This window comes from Oncorhynchus mykiss, chromosome 5, assembly GCF_057628025.1.
Source record: "Oncorhynchus mykiss isolate SJ-2025 chromosome 5, ASM5762802v1, whole genome shotgun sequence".
NCBI lineage: Eukaryota > Metazoa > Chordata > Actinopteri > Salmoniformes > Salmonidae > Oncorhynchus > Oncorhynchus mykiss.
In genome coordinates this window covers 62,765,368-62,791,247 of record NC_143026.1, presented here as the reverse complement: position 1 = coordinate 62,791,247, position 25,880 = coordinate 62,765,368, and the positions used below count along the sequence as shown (strand labels likewise).

The window sequence follows — 25,880 nt, the reverse complement described above, 5'->3', positions numbered from 1 at the left end:
CCCTTCACTGGAACTAAGGGGCCTAGACCTAACCATGAAAAACGGCTAGGACCATTATTCCTCATCCACCAAACTTTACAGTTGGCACTATGCATTCGGGCAGGTAGCGTTCTCCTGGCATCAACCCAGATGTGTCCTTCGGACTGCCAGATGGTGAAGCGTGATTCATCACTCCAGAGAATGCGTTTCCACTGCTCCAGAGTCCAATAGCGGTGAGCTTTACACCACTCCAGCTGACACTTGGCATTTCGCATTGTGATCTTAGGTTTGTGTGCGGCTGCTCGGCCATGGAAACCCATTTCATGAAGCTCCCGACCAACAGTTATTCTGCTAATGTTGCTTCCAGAGGCAGTTTGGAACTCTGTAGTGAGTGTTGCAACCGAGGACAGACAATTTTTACGGGTTACGCGCTTCAGCACTCGGCTGTCCCGTTCTGTGAGCTTGTGTGGCCTTCCACTTCGCGGCTGAGCCGTTGTTGCTCCTAGACTTTTCCACTTCACAATAACAGCACTGGTGCAGCTCTAGCAGGGCAGACATTTGACTAACTGACTTGTTGGTAAGGTGGCATCCTATGACGGTGCCACGTTGAAAGTCACTGAGCTCTTCAGTAAGGCCATTCTACTGCCAAAGTTTGTCTATGAAGATTGCATGGCTGTGTGCTTGATTTTATACACCTGTCAGCAAGGGGATTGGCTGAAATAGCTGAATCCACTAATTTGAAGGGGTGTCCACATAATTTTTGTATATATACAGTTGAAGTCGGAAGTTTACATACACCTTAGCCAAATACATTTAAACTCAGTTTTTCACAATTCCTGATATTTAGTCCTAGTAAAAATTCCCTGTTTTAGGTCAGTTAGGATCACCACTTTATTTTAAGAATGTGAAATGTCAGAATAATAGTAGAGAAAAGTATTTATTTCAGCTTTAATTTATTTCATCACATTCCTAGTGGGTCAGAAGTTTACATACACTCAATTAGTATATGTAACTGAGTCAGGTGTGTAGGCCTCCTTGCTCGCACACGCTTTTTCAGTTCTGCCCACACATTTTCTATGGGATTGAGGTCAGGGCTTTGCGATGGCCTCTCCAATACCTTTACTTTGTTGTCCTTAAACCATTTTGCTACAACTTTGGAAGTATGCTTGGGGTCATTGTCCATTTGGAAGACCCATTTGCGACCAAGCTTCAACTTCCTGACTGATGTCTTGAGATGTAGCTTCAATATATCCACAAAACTTTCCTTCCTCATGAAGCCATCTATTTTGAAGTGCACCAGTCCCTCCTGCAGCAAAGCACCCCCCACAACATGATGCTGCCACTTGCAAGCATCCCCCTTTTTCCTCCAAACATAACGATGGTCATTATGGCCAAACAGTTGTATTTTTGTTTTATCAGACATTTCTCCAAAAAGTACGATCTTTGTCCCCATGTGCAGTTGCAAACCATAGTCTGGCTTTTTATGGCGGTTTTGGAGCAGTGGCTTCTTCCTTGCTGAGAAGCATTTCAGGTTATGTCAATATAGGACTCATTTTAATGTGGATATAGATACTTTTGTACCTGTTTCCTCCAGCATCTTCACAAGGTAATTTGTTGTTGTATTGGGATTGATTGCACTTTTCGCACCAAAGTACGTTCATCTCTAGGAGACAGAACGCTCCTTCCTGAGCGGTATGACAGCTGCATGGTCCCATGGTGTTTATACTTACGTACTATTGTTTGTACAGATGAACGTGGAACCCTCAGGCATTTGAAAATTGCTCCCAAGGATGAACCAGACTTGTGGAGGTCTACAATTTTTTTCTGAGGTCTTGGCTGATTTCTTTGATTTTCCCATGATGTCAAGCAAAGAGACACTGAGTTTGATGGTAGGCCTTGAAATACATCAAGAGGTATACCTCCGATTGAGTCAAATTATGTCAATTAGCTTATCAGAAGCTTCTAAAGCCGAGACATAATTTTCTGGACTTTTCCAAGCTGTTTAAAGGCACAGTCAACATAATGTATGTACACTTCTGACCACTGGAATTGTGATACAGTGAATTATAAGTGAAATAATCTGTATGTAAACAATTGTTAGAAAAATCACTTGTGTCATGCACAAAGTAGATGTCCTAACCGACTTGCCAAAACTATAGTTTGTTAACATGAAATTTGTGGATTGGTTGAAAAACGAGTTTTAATAACGCCAACCTAAGTGTATGTAAACTTCCAACTACAACTGCATATATATATAGTTAGATACTCTTTGTGAGGTTGTAGCTTTGGTGAGGATGGAGATATATGGGGTCAGTGGTACACACCTATGGAGCTACTCAATTCCCTGTTTTCCAATAGGAACACACTAGCTTTCACTGCATCTTCCCTACCTATTCCTGCACAAGACCTGCTAGCCTCGAGTCAGTCTGAATTCCACCTTGTTCTACATCCCTTTCTCTCACCCATCCCCCCCCCCTCTCTCTTTCTCACCCCCCCCCCCCCTCCCCCTCTTTCTCACCCTCTTGTGTTTCTGCTGAGGCTGTCTCTTCCTCCTCTTCTCGCCATGTGCTCCCCCAAACACACAAACACAAACACATACAGCGCCTCCTTCCTGCAGAAATAAGGTTTGAATTGTTTCATTAACCTCCTGCTACTCTCTGCCGACCCAATCTGGGATTCTCGAAACAGTCCAGCAAGCAAAAGCAGCGTGATTACTCTTGATCTGTGCGTGTGACAGCTTCCAATCACAACCAACAGCAGGACTCACACGGCCGACTCAGGGCGGGGAGCTAAGCAAACAGACGCATTCTTTCATCTGGAGACCTAAATGACGAGCCCAATGTGAATTCACATTCATTTTCCCCACAACGCCCCATTAGATGGTTAACAACTTCAATTACCTCAGCATTGCTGCACATTTAAATACCGACGCTCCAGGAGAACGTTTTTTTTAGCAATTTAACCAATTATTCATCTCCACCAACCAAATAGTTATAAGGCGTAATATGTCCCAGCATCTAGCATCAGGGAAGTTCGTGGGGAAAATAGGGTGTAATTTGATGCCATTTTCCATGAGTCAATGTTATCCATGTCTGTCTCTGTGTTTGTGGTGTCAATCATAACAAGTCACGGCCTGAAACGTGAAAGGACTTGCCATACTCAGTGCTTAATTTGTAAATTGGAAGGTGCCGGTACAAAAAGTGAGCGTGAGAGGGGGGTGACCTCGGGAGCTCTGAGGTACCGGAAAATCCCCTTTTATAATAAAGCAGTGCATGTATATCGTTGCATTTTGGGTAGTGGTCTTGACAAGACCAGTAGAGTAGATTTGCATTTGTAGCCTAGTGTCCGGGAAAATGTGGGCCTTTTATAAACGCATTTCATGCAATTCTATGTCATTTTACATGACTGAAGACACAAATTAATGAAATGTCAGGCTAATTTTACACTGGAAAACTGAGAATGTGAGATCATTAAAAACGACCTCGTCTTGATTCCATCAATATCCTATGCCTAAGTGTGTGGAGGAGACACAAATATTATACAATATAAGGGGGAAATTATAGCCCTAAAAAAAGATTTCCAGTTTCACTCACTGACAACCCAATTGTGCGCAGCTCAGTCACCGGCGATGGCCGATGAAAAAAAAAAGCCTATGCTCTCGTTTTATACTAAACAAAAATATAAACGCAACATGCGACAATTTCAACGATTTTACTGAGTTGACATATAAGGAAATCCATCAACTGAAATACATTCATTAGGCCCTAGTCTATGGATTTCACTGGACAGGGGTGCAGCCATGGGTGGGCCTGGCTCTCAAATGGGTGGGCCCACTGGGGAGCCTGGCCCAGCCAATCAGAATGAGTTTTCCCACACAAAAGTGCCTTATTACAGACAGAAATTACTCCTCAGTTTCATCAGCTGTCCGGATGGCCGGTCTCAGATGATCCTGCAGGTGAAGAAGCCGGGAGTGGAGGTGCTGGGCTGGCGTGTTACATGCGGTCTGCGGTTGTGACGTACTGCCAAAAAAGTATATACATTGGTAGAGAAATTAACATTCAATTCTCTGGCAACAGCTCTGGTGGACATTCCAGCATGCCAATTGCACACTCCCTCAAAACTTGAGACCTCTGTGGCATTGTGTTGTGTGACAAAACTGCACATTTTAGAGTGGCCTTCTATTTTGTCCCCAGCATGAGGTGCACCTGTGTAATGATCATGCTGTTTAATCAGCTTCTTGATATGCCACACCTGTCAGGTGGATTATCTTGGCAAAGGAGAAATGCTCACTAACATGGAGGTAAAAAATGTGTGCTCCAAATTTGAGAGAAATAAGATTTTTTGTGCATTTGGAACATTTCTGGGATCTTTTATTTCAGCTCATGAAACATGGGACCAACACTTTACGTGTTGCTTTATATTTTTTTTCAGTATGTAAGGAAATAAATGATGAAGTACAACTCTGGAGAGATGGTAGTTGCAGGCTCATGTCTATCAGAACAGAGAGAGGGGAAAATATCATAGAAAGTGAATCTCATTCTAGTTCTGTGAGAGAAAGGATCCAGGGACACTTCTCTCTCGCACCACAGCAGCTGCCACGAGTTGGTGTTGCGCAAATCATAAACCCGGGCTGGACCAACCTGAATCAATTATTAGAAAATCTACGTTTTCACACTAGGATTTGTTTGTTTTTTAGGGGACAGGAGAATTACAGAGGAGACAACTTGAATTAACTCTAATTCAAATTTGGACATTGGAAACAGTGAAAAGTATGTTTCATGCCACAAAAGGTACAGGATCCTGGCAAATCGGTCCCAGTAATGAAACAATCCAAAACTGAGAGGTGCTAGATCCTGTTCCGGCAGGATCCGGTTCAAACTGAGCACTCACCATACTTCTCCCTTGTTATAATGCACAACGCGTACAATTTTATAGGAAAGAGTTCTGTGATAACTACTGAAAGGTGGAGTTCTATACAAGAGTGCCGATGGGTAAAGTCTGTGTATTACAGTGCAAAAGAACAACAACAAGGAAGTGCGTCATGTGATCACGTCACACTGAAAGCCAAGGTAAGGTTCCATACAAGGCTCTGATGAAGGTGATTCATGACGAAATGTAACCCTATTGTTTGTTTGTCCCGCCAATAAATCAGATTTACGCAGCAACTGAGTGCTCGTTTTTCTTCATTCTCCCAGATAGTCATCAGTTCAAGTATCCTGGTGTAAGGAATGTTTTTGGATGGTTCCATACAAGTTTGCCAGTGAGTGCAGTACTGTAGGTGATGCCCACCAGTATACTTACCCTAACCCTAGGAGAGGCGATGTGCTGGAATCTCCCCCAGGCTCATACCATAACTGAGTGGGGGGACCCAGGTCTCCCTCACTCCTTCACCACGGCTCCTCTCTCATCTCAGTCTAGCTTTATGAAGGCCTGACCCCTGTCACACGCTGATAAATGAGACACAAATGGAAGCCTGCACTGTCTGATTCTGCTGTATTTTCTCTGGGGGGTCACCTCATTTCATTTTAAACCAGGAAAAAAAAGGAGGTTGATGAAATGAAAATAGCACTTTTCATTCATTCGAGAGCAAAAGGGTCATGGTTTGCTCTCTCGTGCTCCTCCATCCCTGTGCTCTCTCCACAGTTCCCATTCTGAGAGTAAATGAGAACCTGGTCCACCCCCCAACAATGCTTTTATTGATATTTGGCAGAGGCTGGAATATCCCTGGTTTAGATAGAATCTTCAAACTAGTGTTATTATTGAGCTCTCACTCCAAACCTAGCATCCTGAATCCCCACGCTAGTGTTCCTACTTAACTTACAGTAGGTAGATGCTGGAATCTTTCTGGTTAACCTTGACATATTGATCACTCCCGTGACAGAAGCCTACCAGATGAGCTAAATAACTTCTATACCTGCTTCGAGGCAAGTAACACTGAAACATGCACAAAAGCATCAGCTGTTCCGGACGAATGTCTGATCACACTATCTGCAGCCAATGTGAGTAAGACCTTTAAAACTACTTAAGGCTAGGGGGCACTATTTTCACGTCGTGTACTGTTCGTTAGAGGCGCGTGACCTGAAAGCACGCTCCACTTTGTTTTCCTGTGTTGAACACAGTTTATTCTGTCTTAAATTGTAGCGATTATTTACGTTTAAAAATACCTAAAGCTGGATTAAGAAAGTTGTTTGAAATATTTGGATCAAGTTTACAGGTAACTAATTAGATAATGTTGCGCGAGTTGGAACCGGTGTATTTTCTGAATCATACGCTCCAAATAAATGGACATTTTGGATATATAACGACAGAATTTGTCAAACAAAAGGACCATTTGTGATGTTTAATGGATATATTGGAGTGCCAACAGAAGAAGATCTTCAAAGGTAAGTCATGAATTATATGTTATTTCTGACTTTTGTGTTGTGCCTGGTGGGTTGAATTATGATTTTCATGTGTATGTTTGATGGAGTGCTGTCCTCAGATAATAGCATGGTTTGCTTTCTCCGTAAAGCCTTTTTGAAATCTGACACTGTGGCCGGATGAACAAGAAATTAATATTTAAAATCATGTATAACACCTGTATGATTTATACAATTATTATTATGAGTATTTCTGTTTTTGAATTTGGCGCGCTGCTATTTCACTGGGTGTTGTCAAATCAATCCCGTTAACGGGATTGGCGCAAGAAGGGGTCACTTTAAACAGGTCAACATTCACAAGGGCCAGACGGATTTCCAGGATGTCTACTCCGAGCATGAGCTGACCAACTGGCAAGTGTCTTCCCTGACATTTTCAACCTCTCCCTGTCCGAGTCTGTAATAACAACATGTTTCAAGCAGACCACCATAGTCCCTGTGCCCAAGAACACTAAGGTAACCTGCCTAAATGACTACTGACCCGTAGCACTCACGTCTGTAGCCATGAAGTGCTTTGAAAGGCTGGTCATGGCTCACATCAACACCATTATCCCAGAAACACTGGATCCATTCCAATTTGCATACCGCCCCAACAGATCCACAGATGATGCAATCTCTATTGCACTCTATACTGCCCTTTCCCACCTGGACAAAAGGAACACCTATGTGAGAATGCTATTCATTGACTACAGCTCAGCGTTCAACACCATAGTGCCCTCAAAGCTCCTCACTAAGCTAAGGACCCTGGGACTAAACAGCTCCCTCTGCAACTGGGTCCAAGACTTCTTGACGGGCCACCCCCAGGTGGTAAGGGTAGGCAACAACACATCTGCCCCGCTGATCCTCAACACGGGGGCCCCTAAGGGGTGCATGCTCAGTCCCATCCTGTAATCTCTGTTCACTCATGACTGCACGGCAAGGCACGACTCCAACACCATCATTAAGTTAACCGATGACACAACAGTGGTAGGCCTGATCACCAACAATAACGAGACAGTCTATAGGAGGTCAGAGACCTGACCGTGTGGTGCAAGGACAAAAACCTCTCCCTCATTGTGATCAAGACAAAGGAAATGATTGTGGACTACAGGAAAAGGAGGACCGCGTTCTCAACAGCTTCTACCTCCAAGCCATAAGACTCCTGAACATCTAATCAAATGGCTACCCAAGACGATTTGCATTGCCCCCACTCTTTTACGCTGCTGCTACTCTGTTATTATCTATGCATAGTCACTTTAATAACTCTACCTACATGTACATAGTACCTCAATTACCTCGACTAACCGGTGCACCCATCACATTGACTCTGTACCGGTACCCCCTGTATATAGCCTCGCTAATGTTATTTTATTTCTGCTCTTTAATTCATTTAACACTCTCTTCTATTTCTTACTTTTAAAAAAACTGCATTGTTGGTTAAAACATTTCACTGTAAGTTCTACAGCTGTTGTATTCGGCGCATGTGACAAATACAATTTGATTTGATTTGATATGAAACTTCAAGTTTCACCCTTAAAATGTCATAATAATTCAGGAGTAAAATAAAGCAGACGGTCTCTTTTGCCTTCCATAAAATGAGTTATAACATTGTGTAGTTAAATATGAATAACTTAATCACCTCTGAGTTTAAGCATTTCAAGAACCAACACAAGATCAGCCAAGCATACTTCAATATTGAAATGTGGAATAGATAATGAATACCCCTGAAATATAAATGTCAATATGGCTCAGGGCTTTTCCTCTGTTAATTCCTTTTGTTTCTGTGCCGGTAGACTTATAATTCATAGCAGAGATTGATATGGCCGATAAACACTGTTCTAATGGTTATTTTTAAAAACACTCACAATATGTCTTCATGGCATTTGAATGTGTCTTTAACAAATGTTTCAACAAACATGGTTATGCTGTCGTGGATGTAGCTACAGCTCACTCAATCATTCCAATTTGCTTTATTCAAATGTATCACTTAGCAGAATGATTATGTCATGTTACTAGTTTGCCCTGAACTTGATTTGGGTTCGTTAAGACTGTTGCTATGGAAATGACATTGTCACTTTTGTTGTGTTGGCAGTGCACAAAGTGTTGCTCTCGAGTGCTACTCAGAAACAAACACTTCAAGATGACTGACACGGTCTCATTTCGTTTTGTTTATTAGGATATCACAGTAGAGATGATGAAAATGCAAAGACAGAATATCACAGAATCAGAATTTCTTAACAACAACGTCAAGATCTCATTTGTTACTTTTGTATCACAGCGTCAGCATATAGCCCTAACTATAGATACATTCATGCATCAAGATAATGATCAATACAGTTAAAATCGGGCTATTTCACAATTGAACAAAGAGTGTAATCGATAATTATGGCTGCATAGAAATATGAGGTAATTAAGCAGCTATTAAAGCAGATATTAAAGCAGCTATTAAAGCAGCTATTAAAGCAGCTATAACATAGTTCTGTTAGTTCAGCTTCAGCCCCAGATACAGGTATAACATGCTTGCTATAGACTAACCATTTCGTCATAAAATATATCTAAGTGCAACATTCGCTACTATGTTTATTGAGCTCTGGTATGGCATGCCAGTACTTAGTTAGTTACTGAGGTAAATAATGTTTAATAATTGGCTCTACTCAAACATGGCAACTGCTCACTCGGCACAGACACCATTTCAATGTGTAGTTTTGATTTACATTTGGTTGAGTTGGCAACTAACGTGAAATAAACACAAAATCACACGTCATTGGATTTATGTTCAAAATTGGGTGAAAAAAATACAGAATTCCCTTACGTTGAGGACGTTTCCAAATCTAACCAGTTTTCACGTTGATTCAACGTCATTGCATTACATATTGTTGTTGAAATGACATGGAAACATAATTGATTAAACCAGTTTGTGCCCAGAGGCAGGCGACTGGGGGAGCAGTAAACTCAAAGGGCACCTCTGAGCAGTGCCCTGCCAGGACAGGCAAAGCTTGGGCATCATGCTGGCAACTGGCAACATTCACAGATGGACTGGCCACCCTTCATAGCCTGGTTCCTCTCTAGGTTTCTTCCTAGGTTTTGGCCTTTCTAGGGAGTTTTTCCTAGCCAATGTGCTTCTACACCTGCATTGCTTGCTGTTTGGGGTTTTAGGCTATGTTTCTGTACAGCACTTTCTGTACAGCACTGATGTACGAAGGGCTATATAAATACATTTGATTTGATTTGATTGATCAGGCATTAGTAGTCTGCTTTAAAGCTCATCATAATTCTCTGCTAATCAGGCCTCTGAGAGAGAGGATCTCTTAATGTGCTACATTCATTACACTCAGACAGACATAGTAAATTATCTCTGTCTTTCTGTCTCTGTCTGTACTGCACACTAATTAATATGACTCTCTCCGGCTGGCACTGCTTGAAGTCGAGTGCCTCTCGCAAAGGGCCTTTTTCTCTGCAAATGAAGCCACATTGAGACCAGAACACACTGTGGAGTCTGAGACCCCATCATGCTTGTGGCCTCTCTCCATGCCTCCAATAGACACATAGTCAACTATGGAGTTGTTTAATGAAAGGCTTTCCAATCTTGATGTGCCTGAGAAATTATGATCAGCTGCAGTTACTAGCTAAGCCTCTCTGAGACAGTGAAAGGCGCACGGAACGCTCTCAACAAACTTTCACCTCGTTTAACACCAAACAGGAGAAATCCTAGAGATAAAGATTCCGCACCTTATTGAACAAAGCAGTTGCTTTCCCTCGCTGGTGAATCCTGCAAATTAGCATGTGTTGTCAGTGATGTTTATCCATGTTGTTAAGTTAAAGCAATGGATGGAGCTATGTTGTACAGGCAGTGATCTTAACCCTCCTCTCAGTCTCTCTCTCTCTCTCTAGATGGTTCTGGTGGAGGTGGTGTTCATGGGGATGTCCTTGCTGCTCTTCCTTGGGCCCTGGGTCGACTTCACCACATCCCCATTAACACTCTCTTCATTCTTGCGGAAGCAGTAGACCCCGTAGAGGCGGAACTTCAGGTCAGGGAAGCCCAGGTGGCGGACTCCCGGTTGGGGCCCGCCGCAGCGGGTACGTGGGTTGACGATGGGGTAACGGATGCTTGCGTCCTCCAGCCAGCCAGCTTCACAGCGGTCCAGCAGCTGGATCTTCCAGGCAGCGTAGAGCTGGCCCGTCTTGGCCACCACGGAGCCATCACGAACGCACGCCTTCACTGCTTCAGAATAATTCACCTTCTTAAAGCGCTTCAGGAAATACACCTTACCTGGAGGAGAGAGGGGGGAGAGAAGTTTGTGTGTGTGTGTGTGTGTGTGTGTGTGTGTGTGTGTGTGTGTGTGTGTGTGTGTGTGTGTGTGTGTGTGTGTGTGTGTGTGTGTGTGTGTGTGTGTGTGGGAAGGAGGGAGGGAGGGAGGGAGGGAGGGAGGGAGGGAGGGAGGGAGGGAGGGAGGGAGGGAGGGAGGGAGGGAGGCAGAGGGTGAGAAAGATACATTTTCAGGGGTGTGAGGGAAAGAAAGAGAGAAGGAGATAGAGAGAGAACCACATGAGATAACAGCAGCATATACCCTTAGGGGAGAGATTATGAGTTCTCATAGACCAGAACAGTTTGATCCTTTGCCTGCAGAATGTGTTCCGAATCTCAAAAACCAAACATCCGTCTGGGCAGCCGCTCAAAATCGAGCAGCATGCAGTGGTGGTGGACAGTGCTCAGATTACTGTAAAATACTTACATTCTAATTTCATCTTGCTCTGGGAAGACTTCTCGCCAGAAGCATTTACAGTTATGAGATCATGATTGTAGAAAGTGTTAACTCTGAAATGAAGCCGAGTTAAGTTTTTACAGAGAGGAATGAACAAGCTAACCTAGAAAACATCGGGTCATTTTCTACCACAGAACGGCTGACAGCAGCCTTGTTTCCGTTTATTTATGTGGCTGCTGCCTGTTAGGGAGTAATATTGTCTTATAATTCCCCAAGGGATACTGGGTAAATATCTTCCAGCTGGTCAGTGCAACAGTATCACCCACCATCGCTCCTGAAGATAGCCCACATTTCAGGCCAGACTGTCTGTTGACTGTAATTAACTCACTGGGGAGGCAATGAAGAGACTGTTAGGTCTCCACTATGAAGTACCAGGTTAAAGTTCAACTATGGCTAGTGTGTTGTTCTCTTCTCTAGCTCAGATAGTCCTTTTTGCCAAGAGCTGAACTATTTTGCTTTAATGTTCAAGAAAGACTATCATTAGACGCTGTGGCGCTTTTAAGAGGGCAGAATCAAAACAGGGACTGACCCAAATCTGATGTCCTCGGGCTTAGGGGATCATGGTGCAGAAATCAGAGACATGCCCCTCTTCCCCCTGAGGACTCTCTGGCTGCATCGCAATACACCTCGCCTAGTCTCCTTACCAGTGGCGACCCATCATTCAGGGGAGGTGGGGCAGAGACCCATATTTTTAGCAAATTTCTTACAAATATATGATAATTCCATAAAATTCGGGGGAAATAATACATGTCACATATTAGTTTGCAAACAATGTTAAAAAAAACTTGGGTCTCTTTCTACAGCTACGATCAACAAGATCATGATTCGACCTTGTTTTTTTCCGAGTTCCCAGTTGTCTTGAAAGCACCATAAATCCAGAGAATGCCAGACTTTGATGACACATTTTGCCCACGAAGGACCGCCGTGCCACCTTCCTGTTCAAGTGAGCACAGCACAACAAGGTGAGTCCAAAAATGTATTGTATGTTGCTGCATAAATGATGTAATATGCCAGGGAGATATGTATACTGTAGCCAAGAAAGTAATACTAAGTGTATGTTGTGTAGTAAGCTGTTAGTCACTCACCCTAATAATTTGGTCTATTTACCCCTCTTAATTTCGCCTACTGTTCTGACTTGGTGGTGCACATGTAACCTATAACCTGTTTTAGAGAAATGTAATCGAATGTTGTAAGAGCTTTCATTGTCTGCTTATATGCCCCCTTTATTTAGCCTAAGGTTCTGACTTGGGGTACAGGGCTCGCTCATTAATGTCTTCATCAAAATTACGAATTGCCTCTTATCTGCTTGTCGTCCCCTTATGCCATAATTTGTACATCTCAATTATCATTAGAAACCACATTTGTTTAAGCAAGTCAGCCAGCGATGTTATTTTTCAAGGCAGTAAATGAGGCTGAAAGAACTGTTTCGTTGCCAGACAAGGCTCCGCTGATAGCCAGGTGTAGCAGTGGTAAGATGTTGGGTTAGCTTTATGTAGGCCCTAACAGTTTGTGGGCACCGTTTGTCACCGTTATATTGCAATTCACGTATTGTTTAGTTTTATGTTGTGTAGTGGCTGTGCTGCATCCCACTTTGTTTTTTGTTTTTTTGCCACCAAGATTTACATGCTTCATCCACACAGACCTGAAAACACTGTATAGTCAGAGCAAAGGCAATATGGTAGAAAGATATCTGGGGAATCTACACGTCACCTATCAATGTTCACATATCTCATCTGTTCAAGGAAAGAAAGCCCACACATCCCCACACTCACCATTGAGGTTGGAGGTAAAACAGAAGGCATCATAGCGCTCATCCTCTTTGTGTCTGTAGCCGTAGTTGCGTACCCCTGCGGCGGTGTCCTTGCGGCCACACTGGTCCCGGGGGTGGGAGATGGGGTACTGGACGGAGCCGTCCTCCAGCCAGCCAGCGTTGCACCAGTCCAGTCCTTCCAACCAGGCCTTGTGGAGCTGGGCATGGGAGGCCAGGATGGCATCCTGCTCCTTACACACGTCCTCAGCCTGGTGGTAGTTGAGCTTGTAGCGCCCCACCCGGGGATAGTAGGGGAACACCACACCTGGAGGAAAGAGAGAGAGAGAGAAACTGAACTAGGAGTACAAGCTAACATTTTGATTTTTTTAAAGATGGTCATAACATGGATTATTTATCTATTTTATTTTGAATTTCTGGAGCCCTTTAGGTATAAAAATATATATTATTTGATAGAATATTGAATTTGCCCTTTACTACTATAGCCCATAGAAACACATTGAATAACACATTAATTAATGCAAAAAAGGACATAGGGAATTAGGTTTTGAAGTGTCTGTCCTATATCTAGGAGATATAGGATATATTTTAGTTTATTTTGACACATATTTAACCCCTTATTTTTGCCTGGCACAAAACTGCCTACATACTTTCATTCATTTGTTTGGCTTACCTTCACACAAGTACCGTGACCTTCAAACGAGAGTATGACTACCACAGAGTGGTCATATTCGTTTGTAGGCCAAACGATTTGGATGCTACAGACTTTTTGTGAGAAAACCCAATTTCGAGATGTCTCGTGGTCTGAAAAACACTGGTGTAGCTCGGCCACCTTCCACCGTAGATGCAGAAAGCCGACATACACTACCGTTCAAATGTTTGGGGTCACTTAGAAATGTCCTTGTTTTTGAAAGAAAACGGCAGAAAGAAAAGGCAGATTTGATAGAATATCTACGTAGGCGTACAGAGGCCCATTATCAGCAACCATCGCTCCTGTGTTCCAATGGCACTTTGTGTTAGCTAATCCAAATATTTAATTTTCAAAGGCTAATTGATCATTAGAAAACCCTCTTGCAATTATGTTGCAACTGTTTTTCAGTTGTCAAGAAGCAATACATCTGGCCATCTTTAGACCAGTTGAGTATCTGCAGCATCAGCATTTGTGGGTTCGATTACAGCCTCAAAATGGCCAGAAACAAAGAACTTTCCTCTGAAACTCGTCAGTCTATTCTTCTTCTGAGAAATGAAATCTATTCCATGCGAGAAATTGCTAAAAAACTGAAGATCTCGTACAACACTTTTTACTACTCCCTTCACAGAACTGCGCAAACTGGCTCTAACCAGAATAGAGGGGTGGGAGGCCCTGGTGCACAACTGAGCAAGAGGACAAGTACATTAGAGTGTCTAGTTTGGGAAACAGATGACTCACAAGTCCTCAACTGGCAGCTTCATTAAATAGTACCCACAAAACACCAGTCTCAACGTCAACAGTGAAGAGGCGACTCCGTGATGCTGGCCTTCCAGGCAGAGTTGCAAAGAAAAAGCCATATCTCAGACTGGCCAATAAAAATAAAATATTAAGATGGGCAAAAGAACACAGACACTGGACAGAGGAAGATTTGGAAAAGGTGTTATGGACAGACAAATCTAAGTTTGAGGTGTTCGGATCACAAAGAAGAAAATTTGTGAGACTCAGAAAAAATGAAAAGATGCTGGAGTGCTTGACACCATCTGTCAAGCATGGTGGAGGCAATGTGATGGTCTGGGGGTGCTTTGGTGGTGGTAAAGTGGGAGATTTATACAGGGTAAAAGGGATCTCGAGGAAGAAAGGCTATTGTCACGCGCTGACCTTAGAGCCTTTTTACTTCTCTATTTGGTTAGGTCAGGGTGTGATTTGGGTGGGCATTCTAATTTGTCTATTTCTTTGTTGGCCGGATATGGTTCCCAATCAGAGGCAGCTGTCTATCGTTGTCTCTGATTTGGGATCATACTTAGGCAGCACTTTTTCTCACCTTCAGTTGTGGGCTCTTGTTTGTGTGTAGTTGCTTTCTGCACTGCATATAGCTTTACGTTCATTTTGCATTTTGGTGTTTTTTGGTGTCATTTAAAATAAAACTATAATGTACGCCTACCACGCTGCACGTTGGTCTCCTTCTAACAACGGACGTAACAGCTATCACTCCATTTTGCAACGCCATGCCATACCCTGTGGACTGCGTTTAATTGGAGCCAATTTCCTCCTACAATAGGACAATGACCCAAAGCACAGCTCCAAACTATGCAATAACTATTTACGGAAGAAGCAGTCAGCTGGTATTCTGTCTATAATGGAGTGGCCAGCAGAGTCACCGGATCTCAACCCTATTGAGCTGTTGTGAGAGCAGCTTGACCGTATGGTACGTAGTGCCCATCAAGCCAATCCAACTTGCATGGTGTGAAATCTCTTCAGAATAGCTCAACAACAGATTACCTCAACTAGAATTTCAAAGGTCCACAAGGCTGTAATTGCTGCAAATGGAGGATTCTTTGACAAAAGCTAAGTTTGAAGGACACAATTATTATTTCAATTAGAAATCATTATTTATAACCTTGCCAATGTCTTGACTATATATTCTATTCATTTTGCTTCTCATTTCGTGTATGTTTTCATGGAAAACAAGGAGATTTCTAAGTGACCCCAAACTTTTGAACGGTAGTGTAGGTGGATTCAGTGGATTGAGACGCATGTCTCTAGCTTAAACCGATGGATTTTGATAATATTACTTAGATTGATGGATGGGTGCATCAATAGTAGAGGTCGACCGATTTATCGGAATGGCTGATTAATTAGGGCCGATTTCAAGTTTTCATAAAAATTGGTAATCTGCATTTTTGGATACCGATTATGGCCGATTACATTGCACTCCACGAGGAGACTGCGTGGCAGGCTGACTACCTGTTATGCGAGTGCAACAAGGAACCAATGTAAGTTGCTAGCTAGCATTAAACTTATCTTATAAAAAACAATCCATCTTAACATAATCACTAGTTAACTACACATGGTTGATGATATTACTAGTTTATCTAGCTTGTCCTGCGTTGCATATAATCAATGCAGTGCCTGTTAATTTATCATTGAATCACAGCCTACTTCGTAAACTGGTGATGATTTAACAAGCGCATTCGCGAAAAAAGCACTGTCGTTGTACCTAACCATAAACATCAATGTCTTTATTCAAATCAATACACAAGTATATATTTTTAAACCTGCATATTTAGTTAATATTGCCTGCTAACATTAATTTATTTTAACTAGGGAAATTGTCACTTCTCTTGCATTCTGGGCAAGCAGTATCAGGGTATATGCAGCAGTTTGGGCTGCCTGGTTCGTTGCGAACTGTGTGAAGGTAATTTCTTCATAACAAAGACAGTAAATAATTTGCCAGAACTGTACATAATTATGACATAACATTAAAGGTTGTGCAATGTAACAGCAATATTTACTCTTAGGGATGCCACGCATTAGATAAAATACGGAGCGGTTCCATATTTCACTGGAAGAATAAACGTTAATTTATAGTTTCCGGATTTGACCATATTAATGACCTAAGGCTGGTATTTCTGTGTGTTATTATATTATAATTAAGTCTCTCATTTGATATTTGATAGAGCAGTCTGACAGAGAAGTGGTAGGCAGCAGCAGGCTCGTAAACATTCATTCAAACAGCACTTTCCTGCATTTGCCAGCAGCTCTTTGCTGTGCTTCAAGCATTGAGCTGTTTATGACTGTTCATCAACTCCCGAGATTAGGCTGGCAGTATAGTGCCTATAAGAACATCCAATAGTCAAAGGTATATGAAATACAAATGGTATGGAGAGAAATAGTCCTATAATTCCTATAATAACTACAACCTAAAACTTCTTACCTGGGAAAATTGAAAACTCATGTTAAAAGGAACCACCAGCTTTCATATGTTCTCATGTTCTGAGCAAAGAACTTAAACGTTAGCTTTCTTACATGGCAAATATTGTACTTTTACTTTCTTCTCCAACACTTTGTTTTTGTATTATTTAAACCAAATTGAACATGTTTCATTATTTATTTGAGGCTAAATTGATTTTATTGATTATATTATATGAAGTTAAAATAAAAGTGTTCATTCAGTATTGCTGTAATTGTCATTATTACAAATATATATATATATATATATATATATATATATATATATATATATATAATGTTTATATATAAACATTGGCCGATTAATCGGTATCTGCTTTTTTTGGTCCTCCAATAATCAGTATCGGTATCGGCATTGAAAAATCATAATCGGTCGACCCCTAATCAATAGACTCTTAAGGATTAACATTACATGGGAATATATAATGTTTAGAATGAGTATGTGTGTGTGTGCTAAGGTACAGAGAATCAGAGCAGGTGGTCAGTCCAGTGTAGATAGAAACTGTCTCTGAGCCTGTTGGTAAGGAAGTGAGCAGCTCATGGCTGGGGTGTTCGGAAACCTGGTAAATAATGCTATGTAACTGTATGTCTAGAATTAGAACAATATTTAACATTCTAAAAGTTGGACCAACTCTCTAAATACATGGCTCTGAACCCATCTAACCCTTCAACCTTAACCTCTGACCTTCAAGATCGAGGTTGACGAATCCCGTATCGTCCTCCATGTCGTTGGTAACCTCACACTCGTAGCGTCCGTAGTCCTCCAAGGTGACATTCTGGATGATGACCGAGGCGTCCCCCGGTCCGTTTTTCTCCAGGGACACACGACCCCGATACGACCCAAACAACCTCTGCTGGAGGCCCAGTGCAACGAACACATCCTCAAACACCAGCGCGTCCGTCACCTTGGTCCACTTGATGCGGATGCGGTTGGGGTCGGAGCTCTCGGGTTCGTGGTGGTAGCGGCAGGGCAGGGTGATGGAGCCTCCCCGGTGGGTGATCACTTTACCGGGGGCGGTCTGAACGATCACTGCCCCGGTGTCATCCTCTGGACGCAGAGAGGGAATAGAGGAACAGGAATGGTCAGGACAAGCAAGGTTGTGGGGGACTTACAGTATGTTTATCAATGATCTGTTGCATCAGTACTTTACTTTTAAAAGGAGGATTTTCTCATAGTGTGATGATCTACAGTATATAGGGACATTATTATTGTTAAAGTTATGGGAACCAACCAAACTTTAGTTAGAAGGTTATGATGGTGAAAGTGTCACCTGAGAGACGTGTGTTTCATCATCAGCACCAGGTCCCAGCATGCCTTGTTCTGTGTCACTGGCACTGCCTATTACATCATAGTTCTTTTGAGGCCAGCTGAATCCCCAAGGCCTAAGCTGTGTTTCATTCCGGAAAGTGTTTGACTCCCCACATCTACACCCGTGTTCACTCCACTTCGCAAATCTAATAGGACTGGAAATCAATATGACGAGTATGGGGAGCTATAACTTACACCTACCCAGTTGTCTCAGATTTGTGAGGGGTGGTGAATGAGAGTGGGTAGGAGACAACTTTATTTGAAATGGAATGTACAAGCAGCTCTGGTTTGCGTCATTGGCAGTCAGGCCATCTCCTAGGCTTTGTGACAGTGCTCTTCTCTGAGGGTTTCTGAGCAACACAGCTGACTGATTCTCATTCTAAGAGTCTGCTTATTGTGAACAGATCACAAAGCCTACAATTAGCCATGACAGCTGGTTATAATGACTGTGAGCTGGGAACTCTGCACTCTGACATTTTTGTAACCGACCGCTGAGCTTTGAGACCTGTTTGCAGAATACATTCAAACATAAATCTAGTTTGGGATTTCAGGCGTGAATAGAGATGTATCCAGGTGGAGGCATACTGTTTATAACATAATAATAACATTATAATTAAGGACAGGTGATGATAACAAGGTGATATTGTAGCTGGTTGCCAGTACAGCATCAGCAAGTTTCCAATCAGGCTGAACACAGCTTCTTCGCAGCGTTGATAGAGACTTCTTCTAAGAGTCCAAATCAACAACATCTGCTTGACTATGAAGTGGATGGAATTTAGCAACATTTTACTGATAATATGACTCATACCTCATTCTACATGCAACAGAAACTCAAGTTTCTACAGTTGACTGCCAATAATCCTGGAGGAGAGATAAAGTTTGGCGACTCACATATTTTGAAACCCAGACAGCTGCTCTTTTATTCTCCCCTTGGAATGTAAAAAAAAAACATTCTCATTACAATGATGCAACATGTGTGGGATGGGGATAGAGAGAAGGAGAGATCTTACCGAGTACATGAACAACTTTCCTCCTTCCCTTCTCGGCATCGGTAGAGAGGGAGGTCGCATAGAGGCCAAAGATTAGGACCAAGCAGGTCACTGTCCCCAAGGACAGGGGCTGTGAGCAGAGCTGCAAGGGAGGCAGGGAAGGACCAATCAGTGAAGTTCCAGTTATTGAATATCCAATGGTGCTGCTAGCCATTCCTAAGCTCTAATATGGCTAGCCTATAAACAAATCAAATTAAAGTTTATTGGTTACGTACACAGTTTACCAATGTTAGAGCAGGTGCAGTGAAATGCTTACGTTACTGGCGCCTAACAATGGAGTATAATGTCAATCAAGAAATGTCGGAACTAAACTAATTAACAACCCAAATAGCAATGTAACAATAATCCAAATGAAATCTATACATACATCGGATGGATTTACACAAGATACGGTGCCTTCGGAAACTATTCAGACCCCTTGACTTTTTCCACGTTTTGTTACATTACAGCCTTATTCTAAAATGGATTCAATTAAACAAATTCCTGAGCAATCTACACACAATACCCCATAATGGCAAAGTGAAAAAAGACCCTTTGCTCTGAGACTCGAGATCCTATTTCCATAGATTATCCTTGAGATGTTCCACCAATTATGGTAAATTCAATTGATTGGGCAGGATTTGGAAAGGCATACACCTGTCTATATAAGGTCCCACAGTTGACAGTGCATGTCAGAGCTAAAAAACCAAGCCATGAGGTCGAAGGAATTGTCTGTAGAGGTCCAAGACAGGATTGTGTCCAGGCTGAGATCTGGAGAAGGGTACAGCATTGAAGATCCCCAAGAACACGATGGCCCTAAAAATTGTCAAAGACCCCAGTCACCCCAGTAGACTGTTCTCTCTACTGGCAAGTGGTACCGGAGTGCCAAATCTAGGACAAAAGGGCTTCTCAACAGTTTTTACCCCCAAGCCATAAGACTCCTGAACAGGTAATCAAATGGCTACCCGGACTATTTGCATTGTGTGCCCCCCAACCCCTCTTTTACGCTGCTGCTACTCTCTGTTTATCATTTATGCATAGTCACTTTAACTATACATTCATGTACCTCAATTGGCCCGACCAAGCAGTGCTCCCGCACATTGGCTAACCAGGTTATCTGCATTGTGTCCCGCCAACCCTTCTTTTACACTACTGCTACTCTCTGTTCATGTGTGTCTTTGCTATAAAGGATCTCAGTTGCAACGTGTAAGGACTCTCAGATAATTCATTGATAGACACTGAATTGATCTGAGAGTCACAGGGTTGTGATGGAGCTCATATAATTAAAGATGGACTTTATGATAACTCTACCTTGTGTGTGGTTTGCTCATGATTTGGTAAATACAGGAAATTTCCACTACAATACTTTCCAAAGGCACTGTATACTAAAAATGATATGTACAGCAGTGTATGTGAGTTATGTCATTATTTCAGTATATAAATAAGTGCTGTATAAAAAGTGTATGTAAGTAAAATGCAATGTACATTAGTAGAAATATTAGAATACAGTATTTAAATACACAGTAAAAAAAAAACATGACAGTCTAAAATATTTACAGCCATGGATGACAGCATTCAAGTATTTAAGAGTAGTGGTTGCTGCATTCCAATAAACGATATCACCATAGTCAAGAACTGGTAGGGAAATTGACCGTACAATCTGCATCCTACTGTTTAGGGAGAGGCATGATCTATTTCTACACTGAACAAAAATATAAATGGAACAAGATTCTACTCAGTTACAGTTCATAATCAGTCAATTGAAGTAAATGCATTAGGCACTAATCTATGGATTTCACATGACTGGTAATACAGATATACATCTTTTGGTCACAGATACCTTAAAAAAAGTAGGGGCGTGGATCAGAAAACCAGTCGGTACACGTTGTCGTACACTTCAATCCAGTGCATCCCAAACATGCTCAATTGGTGGTGACATGTCTGGCGAGTATGCAGGCCATGGAAGAACTGGGACATTTTCAGCTTCCAGGAATTGTGTAAAGATCCATGCAACATGGGGCCATGCATTATCATGCTGAAACATGAGGTGATGGCGGCAGATGAATGGCACAACAATGGGCCTCAGGATCTCGTCACGGTGTCTCTGTGCATTCAAATTGCCATCAATAAAATGCAATTGTGTTCATTGTCCGTAGCTTATGCCTGCCCATTGAATAGACCCACCACCACGGGACACTCTGTTCACATCATTGACAATAGCAAACCGCCAGTTGGACTTATTGCTGATGTACATTCTTTAACATTAAATTCTCTGGCAACAGCTCAGGTGGACAATCCTGCAGTCAGCATGCCATTTGCACGCTCCCTCAAAACTTGAGACATCTGTGGAGTTGTGTTGTGTGACAAAACTGCCCCTTTTAGAGTGGCCTTTATTGTCCCCAGTACAAGGTGCACCTGTGTAATGATCATGCTGTTTAATCAGCTTCTTGATATGCCACACTTGTCCACTAGGTAGCCTAGCATTTAGAGTGTTGGACTAGTAACCGAAAGGTTGCAAGATCGAATCCCTGAGCTGACAAGGTAAAAATCTGTTGTTCTACTGTTCCTAGGCCATCATTGAAAATAAGAATTTGTTCTTAACTGACTTGCCTAGTTAAATAAAGGTCAAATAATTTTTGGGGGGGCAAAGCAGAATGTGCACAACATTTTACAGAAATAATATTTTTCTGCATATGGAACATTTCAGAGTGTTTATTTCAGCTCATGAAACATGTTGCTTTTATATTTTTGTTCAGTGTAAATATGTGTATATTAATAGACAGTATGTGAATAGAAAAGGTGTGTACAGCAGTAGTTATATAGGATGAGTCATGACTAGAATACAGTTGAAGTCGGAAGTTAACATAAACCTTAGCCAAATAAATTTAAACTCAGTTAATGATTTATTTCAGGTTTTATTTCTTTCATCACATTCCCAGTGGGTCAGAAGTTTATATACACTCAATTAATTTTATCAGACAAGAAGACATTTCTCCACCAAATACAATATTTGTCTCTAGTCTCTAGTCTCTAGTCTTAGCGTTAGGCGTCCCGCAAGAGGGACCCCTGTCGACAACATCCGGTAAAATTGGAGGACCGCAATTCAAATAAATAATCATACATTATGGATACTAATTAAACAATTAGGTACATACAAGTGTCTTATATCGGTTAAAAGCTTACATTCTTGTTAATCTAACTGTATTGTCCGATTTACAATAGGCTTCACAGTGAATGCATGCCATGCGATTGTATGAGGAATGCGCCTCACATCAAAATATTTTTCAAACAGCACAGGTTTCATAAATTCACAAATAGCGATTAAATATTCACTTACTTTTTGAAAATCTTCCTCTGATTTGCAATCCAAAGGCTCCCAGCTACAACATTTAGTGTCGTTTTGTTAGATAAAATCCTTCTTTATATCACAAAAAGTACATTTACATGTACAGTTGGCGCCATCGATTTGAGTAATCCTAAAAACTACACCTAAACTTTGCTTCAACAAGTCAAAATACATTTCTATTTATTCCTCAAGCACCCTAAAATGTAATTAAACTATACTATTTCTTAAGGAAAGAAGTATGTTCAATAGGAAAGCAAATTTACCGGAGTCGTACACTCAAACACGGATTTCCAAACTGGTGTCGTCATACTAAAACTCATATTTCTTATTCATTATTCAAGTTACAAGCCTGAAACCTTGAACAAAGAATGTTGACATCTAGTGGGAACCATAGGAATTGCAATCTGGGAGCTGGAATTGCACATGCCCCTATGCTTTCCATTGTAAGAGCATGAGCTCTCAAAAAAAACTATTCTGTTTGTTTTTTCTTTGGATTATCTCCTACCATATCAATTGTCTTATAGTCTCATACATTATTTTAACATTTCTACAAACTTCAACGTGTTTTCTATCCAATGGTACCAATTGTATGCATATCCTAGCTTCTGGGCCTAAGTAACAGGCAGTTGACTGGGCACGTCAGTCAGGCGGATATTGAGAAAAAAGGACACTAGCCTGAAGAAGGTGCAGGGTAGAGTACCGGGTGGAAGCCGGCTAGTGACAGTGTCTAAGGTTCAGGGCAGATGCCGGCTAGGGATGACTGTTTAACAGTCTGATGACCTGGATATAGAAGCTGTTTATCAGTCTCTCGGCCCCAGCTTTGATGCACCTGTACCGTCTCCGCCTGCTAGATGGTAGCGGTGTGAACAGGCCGTGGCTGTCGTTGATGATCTTCTTGGCCTTTCTGTGACACTGGGTGCTCTAGGTGTCCTGGAGGGCAGGCAGTGTGCCCCCAATGATGAGTTGGGCTGATCGCACCATCCTCTGGAGAGCCCTGCAGTTGCGGGCTGTGAAGTTTCCATACCAGGCGATCATACAGCCCGACAGAATGCTCTCAATGGTACATCTGTAGAAGTTTGTGAGGGTCTTAGGGTTGAAAATTAATTTCTTCAGCCTCCTGAGGCGCTGTTGCGCCTTCTCCACCACGCTGTCGGTGTTAAGGGAGTCCAGGGACCATTTCAGGTCCTAAGTAATGTGCACGCCGAGGAACTTGAAGCTTTTGACCCTTTCCACTGCAGCCCCGTTGATGTGGATGATGGCTGTGCTCTATCTGCTGTCACCTGTAGTCCACCATCAGCTTCTTTGTTTTGTTGAAGTTGAGGGTGAAGTTATTTTCCTTGTGTAACAGTATAGACTTTACACCCGTCCCCTCGCCCCGACCTGGGCGCGAACCAGGGACACTCTGCACACTTCAACAGTCACCCTCGAAGCATCGTTACCCATCGCGTCACCGACTGAAACGCCACTAGCGTGCACCACCGCTAACTAGCTAGCCATTTCACATCGGTTACACTTACACCACTCTGCATGTTGCATGTTGTTTAGCAATGTGTGGCTCAGTTGTGTGTGGCTCAGTTGGTAGTGCATTGAGCTTGTAACACCAGGATTGTGGGATTGATTCCCATGGGGGACCAGTACAAAAATGTATACACTCACTACTGAAGGTCACTCTGGATAAGAGTTTATTGTAAATGTCATTACTATGACATCAGCTGCTACATCATGCAGTGGCAGGAGAGTGCAGTTTGTCGTGTGATAGCAACGAGGGAAAGGGGCCTGTAATGTTTGCTCCCTTGGCACCAGCCTATGTTAGAATTCCATGGGAAAGGGTGAGGCACTGTAGCTGCTCAATAAAGTTCTTCAGAAATGGTATCACACAGGAGGGGTGTATGTTGGATTAAAGTGCAACTGTAGTCTACACCTGTATGGAGACAACCCACTAAGCACAGATGTCAGTTTAGCATTTAGTTTTGATTTACGTTTGGTTGCGTTGTTAACTAACGTGAGTGAATTCAACCAATATGTCATCCTGTAATTGGATTTAGGTTAAAAGTTGATTGAAAAAAAAAAACGAAATTATCTTATATGACTTTAATGAAATCCAATCCGTTTTCCCAAGGTTTTGCCCAGTGGGAATGTCAGAGCCCCGCCCCCATATGTTTAGATGTAAATATATATATATATATGTTAACACTAATAGCATTCATGTAATAAAGGGTTGTTATTGCAGCAAGTTCATTTACAGACACCCCTGCAATATTATAAATTTTAATTGCCTATAATAGGAACATGGACATATGCTGCTGACCACATTGTAAACAAATAACCTGACCACAATCCTTGATCCACTCATAATCTGCAATGTACTGCACTAGGCTACTGTAGCACATCTTTAAGGTTGTGTTACAGAAATCTCCCATGCAGTAAGAAAAAAGACTGCATGATGCCCAGACACAGAGCCAACCCATCCCGCCACATTAGAGGACTTACCATTATATCTTCAAGAATACTGTCTGTCTGAAGTTAGATAGACCGTATGTCGTTTGTTCCAGTTGGGCTGTTATGGATATGGTGCAATACTTGACTCATAGCCCTCTATCCTGCAGTTAGCCTGCCGTGTCCTGTCGTATTGCTGTTTGATTTTGGCAGTGCAAGGGAACTGCTTACTCTGTGCAGGACTGGGCTAGTTGGGCTGTTCCGCAGTTCACACATTTTCAGCACAATGTGAATCACTATAAGAGCGCACCAGAATGTGTAAATCAGCGAAAGTAACAGGGAACAACTGAACTGCTATATTGTTGCATTTGCTGTTAGTGCATGATGATACGTTGTGCCAGTAGGAAGGCTAAAATGTTTCAGTAGAAGCAGTAACGTTAAACCTCATTAAACTAATAACGTTAGTATCAATGCTTGCTATCCACGAAAGAAAACATTGTGCATGTTGTAATGTAGCTAGGCTAAATGTAGTCTAATGTTAATAGCATATTCAACCGTACACTAAACACAAGACACACTAATTTCAGAGTGTGGGTTTGTGTACACGTAGTTATTATAGCCTATAATTTACAACAGTACGAGTAGGCTACCAAACACTGAATGCTGGTAGGGCGTAAAAGACACTATATACTATATATATTTAACCGGAGCTATCTAAGCGCACTGGGGAATTAGCTCAAATGGTAGAGCGCTCGCTTAGCATGCGAGAGGTAGCGGGATCGATGCCCGCATTCTCCAATATTTTTTTTATTGGCCTATATGTTTCAAGAGAGTATTTTAGAAAGGAGGACATAAATTATACTGTTACGATGGTGCTCCTTTTAACTATAAAAGCATTTTTGAGAATGAGAACGAC

General features: G+C 42.1%; 1 protein-coding gene and 1 non-coding gene across 2 annotated transcripts; one reads left to right on the top strand and one right to left on the bottom strand.

Annotated features, from left to right (window-relative positions):
* Window positions 1-8,529: 8,529 nt before the first annotated feature.
* Window positions 8,530-25,259, bottom strand: hapln4 (hyaluronan and proteoglycan link protein 4). Its single transcript, XM_036978014.2, has 5 exons — window positions 25,019-25,259; window positions 19,165-19,285; window positions 17,531-17,893; window positions 12,910-13,212; window positions 8,530-10,644 (listed from the first exon to the last, which is right to left on the bottom strand). Exons 1-5 carry the CDS (start codon window positions 25,019-25,021, stop codon window positions 10,262-10,264), a joined length of 1,173 nt encoding a protein of 390 aa, XP_036833909.2. The 5' UTR covers window positions 25,022-25,259; the 3' UTR covers window positions 8,530-10,261.
* Window positions 25,260-25,689: 430 nt separating this feature from the next.
* trnaa-agc (transfer RNA alanine (anticodon AGC)) lies at window positions 25,690-25,762 on the top strand. The gene has a single exon. It is a non-coding gene; the product is annotated as a tRNA-Ala (tRNA).
* Window positions 25,763-25,880: the final 118 nt, after the last annotated feature.

Bases quoted from the DNA above. Each gene is read 5' to 3' on its own strand.
- hapln4 (XM_036978014.2), bottom strand. The intron at 17,894-19,164 runs GTAAGATCTCTC...CTCTGCGTCCAG, and splicing joins GAAAGTTGTTCATGTACTCG to AGGATGACACCGGGGCAGTG. The intron at 10,645-12,909 runs GTGAGTGTGGGG...TCTCTCCTCCAG, and splicing joins TTTTACCTCCAACCTCAATG to GTAAGGTGTATTTCCTGAAG.